Raw genomic sequence first — 15325 nt, forward strand, 5'->3', positions numbered from 1 at the left:
TGTTTTGCTAGATTGCAAAAAGATATAATAAAAAATGGGGAAATGGATTCAAAATGTTCTCGGAAAACAGCTGATCATTGCCCTCATATAAATATTAATGTTTGCTATTTGAAATCATGATCTATGTATTATGGCTAAATGTAGATTAGAAGAGTCAGTGTTAAATGGTTGAATGATCATATTGAAAGTTATGGTATTGATTAAAAGAAAAATTGCAAAAGAAAATACAATGTTTTGAGTTGGAAATAGAAAGGGGAAGTAGGGAAAGAGGAGATGGTGAAGAGGATTCGGGATCAAGAGAGTTGGAATCAGGAGAACAGAGAGAGTGAGGAAATGAACAGAGAGAGGGAGAGAGAAAGGTTGGGGGTGGGGAATAGGGGTAGAAATTAATACAATTGACTGAAATGCAGGGGGCTAACTACACAATACTAAGATAATTCATAGAAAATTGATTATAAGTGGCCAAAATGCCTAAATTCCAAGTCCACCCATACTACAAGTTGATTTAAACTAGTCTCATATCGATTATTCCATTTTCATTAGAATTGGAATTAGCTCCTTATGGATTTCAATATGATACCGATAATCTAGTATACTGTCTTGTTCCATTTTAAAAGTGATTGATGAGCTGTCTTGTCTGTCCTCCATTTCACCTTTATCTCTTCACCACTGCCCGCCTCAAGCAGTCAAGACAATAAACCTCCAAGTAAATGCCCATCCTAATAAGCTTTTCTCATGTTGCAACCGCACTCTTTCCTGACAATGTCACACAGAATATTTTTTCTTATAAATATACTATATTTGAATCTTTGAATTCATGAACAAAAATATGTAAGGAATTTTCTTCAAACCACTTTCGTTATAACATCCATGCTACATGCCATGTAATAAGCATTTTGTGTATTATTTTCTTGATATTTTCATCTTTCATCAGGGGGATAATGAATCTATTATAAGTATGTCTGCAGATAAGGGGTCTGATAGATGAGTGTCAATGATGTATTGTGGTATGTCTTCAAATGGATTTGTGTGGCTGAATACATACTTCATATTGATAACTTGAGACTAATGACAAATAATTTCTTCTCATTTTCCTTGTAGTGCTGGAGTCTTTGAGTGTCCTGAAGATCGGTTACCACTCGACTATGCCAAGGTATGTTCTTATTCTGTAATATGTCCAATTTTGGGCAGCCTACGGGAGTGAGTCACGACTAGAGAAAAGATATTCTATCTCTTAGCAATTTGCAATATGAACAGTGTAAATCTTGTCTTTCGAAGTGATGAGGGAGGAGATATATCATTTGTAAGAGAGCAGGAACAAGAAGGGCATTTTTTACCTAATTTGTTCTCTTTTCATTATTCACATTTACACTGATTATCTGGAATATATTAAAAGAAGCAACTCTCTGAATATACACTTAGAAATAAAAATAAACATGTTTTTTAATCTTACATACAGTATATACCAATATGCCAAATACATTTCCCTGAATTTTCACACTGAGATTAAAATTAACAGAATTAACTACCAACAACTTTCTCATCCATTCATCGGTGCGTTTTCTCTTAAATTTGCGGTGAACTGGATGCTGACTTTACATGACTTAATCCCTAGTAAGGACAAGGTTACCACACTAAAATTGAATAAACACCTTTTGGTCAATACTCTATCGTCACTTGTAATTAATTTGGGCAAGGAATTATCATAATTCATATCCAGCACGTTTTATTGCTGTAACAGTATGGAGGCAATTTGAACCAGTTGCCTTCACATCCTGTCTGTGCCACCCCCCCCCCCATCCCCCTTTAGAAGAAGAGAAAATGCAAGGCCTTGAATCTTAATGAACATTTTCACAATGGAAAATATTCTTGTTCTAGGTCTTCTGATCGTTAAGCCCCCCCCCCAAAAAAAAAAAAAAGTTTTATGTTTAATAAATGAATAAGAATCATGTCTGAGTGTAGTATGCTATTTATTCAATCAAGAAAACTGGCAAAACAGTCCAAAGACTGAAAAATCCAGTGTACAGTATAAACAAAGGCAAAGTACAATGTCATAAAGATGAAATATAAGCAAAAAATTGCAACCAATCGAAAAAGTGATTTCTGCTTTTTCAATCCAGATGCTATACGTTGGGAAAGAAATCTATCTTTATGAATTTGATTACCAGCAGTGATGAGAGAAGAGGGGGATAGTTTATTGTTTGTTATCGTAAGGGTGGATCCAGAGCTGGCAAAAATGACTCCTCAAGATGCTATGATTTATTTTTCATAAATGCATATAATGTAGGCTGGACTGAGTCTGTTGTGTCAACTGAAATTCTGTGAGCTTGAATTTTCTGCCCTCTTTACTAAGTCTTGTAAAGATCATGGTATAGTTTTGCTAGGTTTGCAGAATTTCATTGTTTAATATTCTTTTTATTTTTTATTATCTGACAGATATGTATTTTTTTTTTTTGTGGGGGGGGGTCCTTTGAACTTACACTCCAATTCATGATATTTATCCTAAATGTTGATTACATTTGTCTGTTGTATAATCCACTTCTCACTTCATGTAAATGCTGTTCTTATATTCTCTTTCATTTGCTAAGTTTTTATCATTTGGGTTAGTTTTAAAGGGTATATCATCTTTCTTTAAGCTTAGGGCATTTTGAAATCAGTAATATTTATCCTTTTGAGTTAGGATTTGAAATCATTACTGCATTCAAATATGAATAAAGAAATCATTCAAGATTGAAAATATAAAAGCACATGCATGTCAAAATAGCACTTCAAAAATAATAAATAAGCCAAATTAAACATAAATCATTAATGCAGGACACCCAATAATTTCCTTTTCTTAGACAGAAGACCTTAATGGTTTCTTTGTTTCTCAGCATTAAACCCTTTACTTCTCAACAAATTGACATCCATGAAGAAAGTCCTAAGTTATTGCAATAACAAAGCAGTAAAGAGTTATTGTGATAACAAAGCACTAAAAGCCATTTTGTACAAAGCATTATAATTTCTTGTGATATCTGAATATTCTGGAGTCAGAAGGCTGTCAGGTCAAATACCATTACAACACCCTTCTAGCTGCATGCAAAGAGACACTATTTTCTTGGCACATCTTTTTAGAAGACATTGACAAGGAGAGACAATTTTTCCAGATGTGTGTCAGGATGATACAGGAGGAGGGTCTGCCTTGCATGACTGAGGATGTTATTAAGCCTGAACTTGGACGGGATGGGACACTGATATACACTCTGACTCCTTCACAGTCTGGTAGAACCCCCAAGACAAGCCTACCAGGTTAGGCACGAGACTACATGGGTGCATCAGTCAGGGCCCTCTGTCTGGTCGAAGAAGGATGCCTCCTCTTGCTATTTAGCGATTCCCATTCCGCATCTAGTTGGTAGATTTTCTCATTTCCTGATGGGATATGTTTAAATTTTATCCCCAGAAGATGGAAATCTTTCATTAAGAGATAGACAAAAGTGGATTTTTGTCATTGCTTCACATCTAGCCTTTCTCCTCTATTTTTGTTTACAAGATAAATCATCATTACATCAAGTTGACCGATAAAATATTCTCGGTATTTCCTTTGCTGGTGGATGGATGCCTCTTTTTTTCACCATTGTGCTAGACATTTTCCAGCAAGCTAGAGGGGCTCACATCTATGACAGTGAAGTAGCATCTTTCACCATTTGATGTTTGCAGTAAAACTCTTGCCCTCTTCTTATCTTGAAGAACTGTAAAGGATCTCCCTCTCTCACCGATGTGCTGCCTGTCATGCATCCAGTTAGGTGACCTCATTTCTGTATACAAGTGTATACCATATCTTGCATCATTTGATCGTCTTCTCATCTTATCTGGAAGAGCTTGAAGAAGGATCCTGCTCTTCTTGTCTCTACAAGGTAGACATGCAGTTTACAGGGGACGCCATTTCCATAGTTTGAGCAATTACCAATGTGGTCATCCTGCATGCATGGTACATGCACTTGTGCAGCTGACAACTTTATCATGCTACTTTGGGAGACACCTACTTTATATGGACTATCATGGGCAAAGAGAAATTGTTGATTTTCAAAAGATGAAACAGTTATTACAATCTTGAAAATTCTTGTCAGGTTATGAAGATTAAAATGTTTTGGTATAAATTTCCAATGCACAGGAGTGTTCCTCAAATGACCTCGTCCTTATGATATAAAGGAAACTATTTGAAATATTCAGGACCAACATTTATGTGTCACAGCAGATTTTAGCAAGGAAATTTGAGCTTTTTTCTTATCATTTAGTGATAATTAAATATAATTTACAACATACATTGATTGATGAGTGCATCATAATCAACCTTTGTTGCGTCTTTTGGCGACAATCTTGAAACAATCTCCTGACCAAAACTAAACTTTATCTTTGAGCATTTGCTGCACCCGTCTAGGGTACCATTTCATCAAGATTTGTTACAATAACAAATGCACACTTTCTATCACAAGTTTACTATCAGCCAATCAAATTGAAAGATTTCCGTACCTTTAACTGTTATTGCAAATTTGTGATTGTAACAAGTTTTATGAATTGGTCCCTTGGTCTTTTTAGTCATTTGCAATTGCAGGCAATCACTCTTATACATGCTATCATACACCTGATAAACAATTGGGAAGACTTGCTTGATGGTTGAACCCCATCGGGGACAATAGATATCATCAACTAGATTTTTTTAGAGTGTGGGGTATCTTATAGATAAAGGAAGACACAGCTGTTTATAGGATGTGGAGATGTAAAAATGGGTTACTTTTTTCCTTTTAAAATTGTCTCTGGTAAAGTAATGCTATCTTGTCTGACAGGTCTTTCCCACCATGCCAAGATGTCGAAAAGAGGGTTAGCATTTACAATGTGTACCAAAGGTTCCCCTTGATGTTGTAATCTTAAGATTCTGATAAAAAGTGCTGAGTGTTCTCATTTTTTTATGATAAACGTTAGTCATGTTACTCCATGTTTTGTGCTCTAGTATTGGGTGATATCCATCTCTCCAGTGGATTAAGTATCTGGGATGATTTATTAGGACACGTTGGCACTCCTTTACCCATGGGGAGCATTTCATGAAACAAATATTCAGTGATTTTCATTGATACTTCAATCTGATTGGCTCAGAAAAAAATTTGTCTGATAATGGGTTTCTCATGAAATACTTGCTACCTTCAAGGTACGGCATCCTATGATACAGCACTCCAATGTGAAAGACAAAAGAGCACACCAAGATATTTTACATACTGTAATTATCAATGCTGATTATGTAGATATTTGAAAATTTTCTACCAATAGCCAGTTAATGGTTTAATCAGTTTATTGAAACCTATACCCTAGAGAACTCTGGCAATGAAAATGTATAATATAGGGAAATCAGTTTGCATTTCACAGGTTAAACTCTGACACTTGGCCTTCTTCACTTCATGATGCTATTTTAAACAAGGGAGTTTGTTATTTTTCTCTTAGACAAGATGTGCTACATAATTGAGGGCAACGGCTTGTTTCAATGTCTCTATGGAAGTTGTTTCCCTAGCAAACAGTAGTTTACATGTACATGTATATCATACACGCTGCTTGATTCAATGTCTTCTGAAGAAAATCAATAATCTTAAGCCACTTCAAACAGCTGGTCAGGATCATAAGTAGATCATAGTCTTTCTAATCTCTGTGAAAGGTCTTAGTAGTTTATTATCTACCGAAGATAATCAGATGCCTTCAACTGCTTCATACCTTGATGGTCCCACATATTGGAGTTTATTGACCTTAGCAAGACATTATCTTAAGGACAGGGCAAGAGAAAGCCTTTGACCCTCTTCATATAGACGTTGATTCACTATCTACTGCAGATAACCAAAGATCTTCAGCTGCTTCGTACCTGGATAGTCCCAAATTTCGGGGGGACCCTCTCCTGGTGTTTATTGACCTTAGACAGACATCATCTTAAGGTCAGAACATTGTCAGGGAAGATAAAGCATATGGCCCTCTTCATATAGTCATTTATTGATTCACTATCTACCGAAGATAACTGAAGATCTTCAGCTGCTTCATACCTGGATAGCCCCACATTATAGGGGACCCTCTTGTTGTGTTTATTGACCGTAGTCAGACATCATCTTAAGATCAGAACATTGTCAGGGAAGAGTAAGTGTGGCCTTCTCCAATAGACATTGATTCACTATCTACTGAAGATAACCAAAGATCTTCAGCTGCGTCATACCTGGATAGTCCCACATTCTGGGGGACCCTCTCCTGGTGTTTATTGACCTTAGCCAGACATCATCTTCAGGTCAGAACATTGTCAGAAGACGAAGCATGTGGCCCTCTTCATGTAGTCATTATTGATTCACTATCTACTGAAGATAACAAAAGATCTTCAGCTGCTTCATACCTGGACAGTCCCACTATTTAAGGGACATCTCCTGGTGTTTATTGACCTCAGTCAGACATTATCATAAGGTCAGGACGCTATCAGGGAAGAGAAAGCATATGTCCTTCTCCAATAGACATTGATACACTATCTACTGAAGATAACCAAAGATTTTCAGCTGCTTTATACCTGGATAGTTCCACATTCTGGAGGAACATTCTCCTAGTGTTTATTGACCTAAGCCAGGCATCATCTTAAGGTCGGGATATTATCAGTGAAGATAAGACACATGGCTCTCTTCAAATCTTGTGTGAAGAAAGTAAGACTCCTTTATTTGTATCATTCCAGTTCTTTAAGTGTATATGCATGTGCATCTCTTTTATGCAGAAAGTGACTATGTGTTATTTTTCTCCCTCATACATTTTTGTTTTGCTATTCCCACTCTTTGTGCAAAGCTTTGAATGAATAGTCAGATATTTACTCAGATAAATGTATGTGACAATTGATGTCTAAAACACTCCTTAAAACACATGGAACCACTCATTATTCCATTACCTCCACTCTCTTTATAGATCTACCCAGATGATAAGATGTCAGGTGATATTCAGATGCTGATGGTTCGATGTCACTTCTACAAAGACGGCTGCAGGTGGACGGACCAACTCATGACCTTACAGGTATGCTTTCCAGGCAAAAAAGTGATGTAAAATATGCAACACCTAGATAAAGTTTTTGGCTAGATGTTAATATTTGGTATTACACTAACACTCATCAGTGACTGCAAATTCTTTAACCATCTTTTTTTTTGGGGGGGGGGGGGAGGGGGCTCTCTTTTCTTTAATGTTTAGAGCTTGAACAAGCAAATTAAAACGTTTTGCAAAACCTCTTGATGTTAAACAAAATGTAACATATTTGCACCTCATTAGCACCACAGGATGTGGCCCCCATTCTTAAACAGGCCAATCACTGAAAGAAATGTGAAGCGATCCCTTTGGTAACACTCATTTTCAATAAAACTAAGCCCTTTATACTTCATTAATTTGTGTCAATGAGATTCGAAGACCGCGTACCTGGCTTGCTGAATAGTGAGCTATATTCCTTAGGCCGATGCACTTTGGAGGCTGGAGAGTATGGAGGCTGATGAGGTGCACATATGAATGGAACTTCGGCCACCTCTTTCGAAGGCGTTAGGAAGGCAAGTTTCTAAGACTGTTATGAATTCATCACGTGGTATTGCATTTCATTGAAAATAAGTAGGTCTGAACATGCTCATGTACTTAATCAAGTTCACACCATGGTTCTGCCCTACGGTTCATGAAGCAAATGGAAAATGTTGAAATACTCCTTTGAGTTGATTGCATTGTTGAGGATGTTCACACTCGCATATTTCCACGTGTGTGACAGCTGGATTATTTTTTTTAAGTAACATTTGGCTTCCAGGTAAAGGGAAAAGGCGATACATATTTGGAGTCTTGGGGAGGGACTATAGAAGGGGATGGATGGAGGGGTGGAAAAGGGAAGTGTAAGGTGAAGGTGTTATCCAATATTTAGCTTATCCTGGAGCAATTTCAATAATGGTGGCAGTGTAGAAAGTGTGATAGCTGAAATTATTCATGTATATCTGTATTCACTATGGAAGAGTTGATTATTTGAAAATGTATAAATTTTTCATTTAAAATTGGCCCACATTATGTTTGCCCTTGATTGTTAACATCCTAGAATGACATGTAGTAGGTTTATCTCTCCAAGTTCAATACAGGAAGTATTATAATGATTCACAATTTCACATTCATTGAAATAGAGGATAAAAGTATTCCATCATATACATGTTAAGTATGATTTTACTTGAACATCTGAAAATTCAGTTTACTCAAACAATGAATATCCTTACAAATGCTGCTATTATTTCATTCAAATTGGATTAAAAGGAATTTAGCTTGTAACTTGTCCAATAATGTGATGTATCCATACCTCGGTTAATATCCTTACAGTTGGAATTGAAGCCAGAAGTGACTTGAGATACAGAGCTATAGATATGTTTGGATTTAAATCCCTTTTAGCTCCAAACTAAACAAAATGCACCAATTTTCACCCACATAAATACCATGTATGTTCATGCCCAGATGGTGCACTCATCGATTAACCAAAAACCAGTGGCACCGTGTTCGGAACCCAACCGTGCCAAAAGTGTCCCGCTCCCTGCGTCTTTAACGAGCTTAACCGTCATAATGGTCACCCAACCTTAATCATACCATCTGGTTTTTATTCTTATTTTAGCCTAATTCATGTAAGGAAATAGTGTTCAATGCTTGTTTTGCGGCTGTTTTTTGAGACATGCAGATTGAGCATGTGTGAGAAAATAACATGTAACCCCAATATCCATCCGTCAAGTATTGATCTCATTACACCTTTTTCCACTTTAGCAGTAATTTACAGTCCAAACAAGACCTTTTTTTCCTGTTTTGCCTATCAGGTATAGTCATGCAATCCTGGATCTACTCATCATTACAAATTATAGTCTATTAGTGTATCTTTTATTTCTATTTCTTGTAATTCCCTTTATTTCAATGAGAGTTATAGGGGGAAAGAAAGTAGATGAAACTATAATAATGCACTGTCCAGTTCTTCAGCTTTCATTGGTTATCAAGTCGTCCTTTCATCACCTACCCGCTGTATTATTAGATTTGTCATAGATGCAATATCCAGATCTTTCTCCTTGACTGCCGACTTACTTCATTAGTCCCACACACCCTATTTCACGTCACCTAGATTTCCCAAACACCAAACGTATACTTTTCAATGATTGAGGAGATTTCGGCAGTGATGATATACAATTAGAAGGGGTGGGATAGTGTGGTATCTAGGGTAAGAAATTTAGCACTTCCCACCACCGGGGTGTGAATCCAGGACAGTGGGTGAAGTGATGTTTTGCTTTAGGGTCATTGTACTATTACATGGGTTACAGTTTATCTAGAGAAACATATACTGTGTAACTAGACCTCTCAAACAACTAAGTTAATTAATTTTTCTTTTCACAAAGACTCAAGGCGAACAGAATTACAAGCCAAATTATTGAACCTTCACTAAAGCCTGATAGGCTTTAGGAGATTGAATGGAAAATATTGTCAGTTCACGCTTCTTCTCTTAAATCTATTTTCTTGTTGAAACTTTTTTTACAAATTAATTTACTTCGGGTCTAAATAATGTGAATACTAGAGTAGTATTAAAATTCACTTTTCCACAAACATAATCAAAAATACACATATCTACCAGTACAGATTTATCGAAATAATGGTTTGATTGTCAGCAATAAAGGCTTCCTCTCTACCTGTAAATTTCATGCATTCCATCATATCAATAATTATGTTATTTGCAAACACCGACTTTGTTCATCCAACTGTAGCCTTGGTCTGACACTGTTTATAACATCAAGTATTCATAAATCTTTAACTAATTATGATATACATTGTGCCATCATGTCAAAACACTTTACATTTTAGAATTAATTGTTCTCTTAACTTGTTATGATGTTGGTTGGAATGCCAGAGAAATGTTTGCTATTGTTAGGTTCCTTCCTGTTTATCAGTGTTTATGATTTCAGGAAATGTAAGTAGGTGTTAAAATCACCTGCTTGATATTGAAAAATAATGAAATTAACAAAGTGTGATATGAAAGTGGAAATGAGATAGAGAGAGGGAGAGAGGGAGAGAAAGATTGATATAATTGAGGGAGTCACCCTGATGAACAAATTATTAGATGGTTCCATATCACTCATCACATGAAGCAGTGATTTTTTTCTTTTTAGATAGTGAACCAGGGTTGGAACAGGGCATTTTCATAAATGCTTATGAAGTTTTCTCCTTTTTTTTCAAATTAAAAAGAGGGACTTCACCGAAAATCTTAGATACAGGGTCTTGTCATCTTAGACCTTACAATGAGAAAGTCTGCAACATGAAAATGCAAGCTCAAAGTTTATCATGAGACTATCACAAACTCTATGCAATATTTCCTTTAGATGATGAGAAAATGTACTTTTACTAAAAATCATATTTCTTTAGACCGTTTTTATTTCAACTGATATTTCTACTATATTTCTAACTTAAGATAATCTACAAAGGTAATTCACAAAGTCATGTATCTTTTGTCATGTTTTATGAAACAATTTCCCAGGAGGCCAGGACCAAGTCCATGTAATGGGAAAATGTTTCAGAAATGATTAAAAAAGCTTCATAGATGCACCAAAGATAACCAAGTTCCATGCATCAGATTCCCAGATTAAATTTTGTAAGCAGATTGTGTCAATGACTAAAATCATGAATAGGGCATTTTAACCCAAAACATGTTTTTTGAAACTGAATGGGAGGTGCGACAGCATTTTGTCATTATTCGTTGTGAAATGGTCCTTAGTCTATTTTTATCCACAATCTAATGAAAAGCGGACATTTTACCCTACAGAATACTGCATTTCTTCTTCCTTAAAAGCTGCTAGGTCCATTAATTTCCCTACCCTATAATCGTCTGATTATTGCCTGAATTGATAACATGCCTACTTTGGAGTGGGGATTTTCTACCTCATTTATGTTATTATGGGAAACACCAATTTGTGCAAATATGTGGGAATTCCACGTGTTCTCTGCTTCAGTGCATTTTCTTTCATCTCTGCTAAATGATTCACATGATTTTTATCATCATGTTTTTGCTATGATCTCATATTTTCATTGTGAATACATCTTACAAAGTGTTTTTGAAACTGAAAAATATCTTACTCTTGTTTATCAGCTAAACAAAGACCTATTTTAGGTATTTTATCACTTACTATTGCAACACACAGCAAAACCTTGATTGAATTTAAAGAGGGGAAAAACATAATTTATATGGGTTGAAAATCCCCTCATAAATTTATACTAACTGTTCTTATTAATTTTCGGACTTTTCAATAAATTGCTATGAGAACTTGCATGGACTGTTGTATAGAGAATTTATAGATATTTGATTTCAAACATACTTGTAAAATTACAGAAAAGGTGAAATCTCTGATGTTCAGAACAATGCCTCTTTCAGATATTTGAATAGGAAATGATTCATAGATTGGTGTATGTAACAATTTTTCGTGCCTTTTGTCATTATACTTGCTTGATCAGAAAATGATGTTAAAAGATTATCAAGTGATTTTCTGCTGAATAAAGCTTTTTTTAAATGCATGTAAAATCTGATACAAAAATAAAGATTTTATCATATGGAGTGTGGGAACTCCATAGTTTTTATATTTTGGCAAACAGGAAAATTTGTGAAAATGTGAGACTCACAAGGAATGTGATTACTTTTATTCCATTAAACTCCAGGATCACTGGTTTATTCTTTTGTATGGATTTATGACATTCAGTAATTTACATTCATTGTTGTTTTTATGAGCCACTGCACTCTTTACATTTTCACTAATTATTCAGACTTTCACCCATTCTTCATGCATGGCTCTTTCAAAAGATGTCTATGACAAGTTTGTCAATATTTGTCATCCAAAAGAATTTCATCAAAACCGCAGTTCTAGCTTGAAATATTTTCCCACAGGAGTTTGTTTATTGCATGCTTGTTGCAAACATTACAATAAATTCTTCCACGGTATAGTTGCAGATAACAACATATCAGTCTTCTGTCATAATACTTGAATGGTGCATTGATCAAATAAAAAGGCATAAGATGTTTGCATTCCAAATTGATATTGATTACAGACAGTAGTTGTGATAACAATGAATACTTTGTAAAAGGGACATAAATCCATTCCCAACAAAAATTGTTTGAATATTTTGCTGACAATGAGGAATCCATGATCCCTTTATGACCTTCTCTGATCAATATATAAATGTCATGATGAAAAAGAGAAAGACAGATACCACACATACCTGTGGTACCCTTTTTGTCCATGTTTTCATATCCTATTTAGAGCAAGAAGGTTGTAAACTCAAATGCTTTTACAAGAGATAAATTCCATTTTGCTTTGACAGACTTGTACCTTTCTGGACAAAAGTATCATTGAATCAAAGGGACATAAAGAGATTATTCACATTGGCAGATTAAATCTTTTTAAAAGAACAAAATTAGTTTCTTTCAAATAAAAGAGGGAATAAATGCTGTGGATGAAGAAGGTTTGTGAATTTAGGTCTGTTAATGGTCACTCTTCTTTGTGTAGTTTTAGAGGATAAAGGTAAATAGAAACCACATAATTATAAAGCGGATCCTGTTTTTATCAGTTTGATATCAAATGGAGTTCATTGTAAACCAGAAATTGAAACCTGAATTATGGTTAATTCTATTTATATTCTTTTATCAGTGGTAGTCTGATATTTTTATAAAGAAGGCTCAGTTCTTAAATCATTTAATGTATGATTATGGAAACAAGGTTTCATATTTCCTTTTGTATAAAAGCTCTAGGCACATTTGTACAAAGTTAATGCACATATTGATACACAAAGGCACTTTGTACATTGGGTACCATTGAATTTTGAACATTTTGCCTATGGCTGCCAAATATTGATCATTGTTTGATAAAAAGTTTGAAGGAATGCAATGTGATCCATACCCTGGGCCAGGGGACGTGAATTTAAGATGTGTACATTTCACACATAACTAAGTAGAAAAAACCAATGAGAATTTTGTTTGAAGGTAGATATATAGATATCATTTTTAATGGGTTAGGTACCTGATGGGATCATTGGGTATTCCACTATTGATTTGGCAAATAATTTGTGGTATTTTATTAAAATGAGAGCATTATTTGCTGGTTATTCTCTGATATACATGATATACAGTAATCTCCTAATTCACTGTGGTGACTTCCCCAGATTCCAATTTACACATTTTGTGTTAATTTTCCATTAATTATGGATTTTATTCATCTCTGAAATGATACAATTTCATTTTTATATGAATTTTATTTTGTGTATGCCTATATCCTCTCTTCATTGCATGAGTTGTCTCCCTTTTCTTGGTGGGAAGCCATTGAAGTAATACATGATCGGCCATTTTCTAAATCAGACATGACAGTATCTGAAATAAGTTGACCTGAGGGGACAAATGATTGGAACACAATCTGTCAATCCAAATCAAATCAAACATTCCACTATACATTTCCTTTCTATATATAAACTCGTTTTATGGAGTTATGGGAATTAAATATTGGTAATGTGAAGAATATACATACTTTGGAATAACTTGAAAGTTGAAATGAGGGTTGTGTGGAGTAGAATTTTTTGTTTCAAGTCTCTCTGTAAAGATAAGATGGTAATTGAAATGTTTGGGGCTGATTTCAATCTGGGAAGTCTTAATAAATGTATATTTGGAATACTGTGAATGGACTTAATGTCCTCCAATATTCTGCTTGAAACAAACTTATACAGAGTGGCATATATACATAATAGAATTTAATAAATCATGTAGTTAAAAGAAGGACAGTATACATCTATTTAAAAAAAAAACATTCTGTGGTTGACTTCTTACACTCTGAAAACAAATCAGTCAAAAATGGCTTGGGTCAGCTGGGTGCAATGGTTATTGTAGTCATATTTGACTATTTTCTAGTTGTATTTTACTAGAACAGAGTTATTTCTGACTAGAATATATGTCAGAAATGTGACTATCAGTGATTGTCATATCAGTTGAACCCAGCTGACTACTGGTCAATTTGACTGATTTGTTTTGAAGAGTATAACACATTACACTGCAGTTTAGCTTTAGATTGTCTTTATAGATGTCTTCCAAACACTGACAACTTAAAGAAAAATCAGTAATACTTGTAAACTATTGGTAGACAATGAATGTCACTGTTTCTGTATATTATAAATCTTTTTTACACTGTTTGTTGGGATATTCTTCTCAAAGTACATTGGAACAGGTGAACCTCTGTTCTCAGGTGAGAAACTGTTTTGTGAACTTTGAATCAAAACTGAGCCATGGAGGATTATCAATTTAAATAGAAACCATTAATCCAAATAAACTATTAGCACAGTGTTGATGTATGCATTCGTAATTGAAACAAATTGTGATTCTCTTTTTTAAAAGAAATCTGAATTAAAGTTAATTATTGTTGTAACAATTGTAATTTTTTGTGCAACAACTTTACAGTCCGTGCCCAGACATTAAAGATCAGACAAATCATTTCATGGGTCATGGCTGGCAAGGGATCCTAAGCAAGACTTGAATTCAAAGACCCAGAGTGACATCGCCATTCTGCCATAGTTCGGTCAAGAGCATTTCTAGTAAATCCAAGCATTTCTGAAAATGCCCCACCTCTGTTTTTATCATTTCATGGTTCATGGCCAACAAGGGATGCCCACAAGGGGTCATGAACTTCACCATGAAAACAATCACCGCATTGGTACCTATTCACCAATTAGTGGCACAGAAAAAAGGCTCACTACCCCAGTTACCTGCAATTCTTCCCCCCCCCCCCCTTCTCTATCTGGGCTCCAATTCTTTCCCATGTTGCAAAGGTTTTATTTCTTAGTAAAATAAGAATTCAGGAGATAAGGGATATTCTCCCCCCCCCCGCCCTCTTTTTAGAATGAAAAACCACATTCAATAAAAGAAAATGGTGTAAAGAGTTGGTTGGTTAGAGGATGACACCCCAGAATACAAACATACAACATATATCATGTTTGAGTTTGAACTTCACACCAAATAGTGTTAATGTGACCAAGAGAATGTGTACCAATGGGTAATAAACTAACACCATAAATTTGAAACTGGTGTAAAAGCCATGCTGTGATTCTCAGAACACTGGCGTATATTTTTGACACCACAGTTTTGCAATGCAGATGTGGTAATTATGTGGTTGATTGAAAAGTCTGTAGACATGGACACAAATTGTCACCTCATTAATTAAATTGGTTTTTATAACCAACATGGTGTTAGTTGAGGTACACAATCCCCATTTCTCTCTAGTACTTAAAAAGGGGT

At 35.1% G+C, this 15325-nt stretch overlaps 1 protein-coding gene across 1 annotated transcript in view; it reads left to right on the forward strand.

Annotated features, from left to right (window-relative positions):
* LOC121408163 (TNF receptor-associated factor 4-like) overlaps positions 1 to 15325 on the forward strand; it is a 50431-nt gene that overhangs the window by 23204 nt on the left and 11902 nt on the right. Inside the window, exons 2-3 of the mRNA XM_041599511.1 lie at positions 1102 to 1153; positions 6946 to 7050. Coding sequence (XP_041455445.1) covers positions 1102 to 1153; positions 6946 to 7050 — 157 coding nt within the window. The remainder of the gene's footprint in view (positions 1 to 1101; positions 1154 to 6945; positions 7051 to 15325) is intronic.

Source organism: Lytechinus variegatus, chromosome 2 (assembly GCF_018143015.1).
Source record: "Lytechinus variegatus isolate NC3 chromosome 2, Lvar_3.0, whole genome shotgun sequence".
Classification (NCBI taxonomy): Eukaryota; Metazoa; Echinodermata; class Echinoidea; order Temnopleuroida; family Toxopneustidae; genus Lytechinus; species Lytechinus variegatus.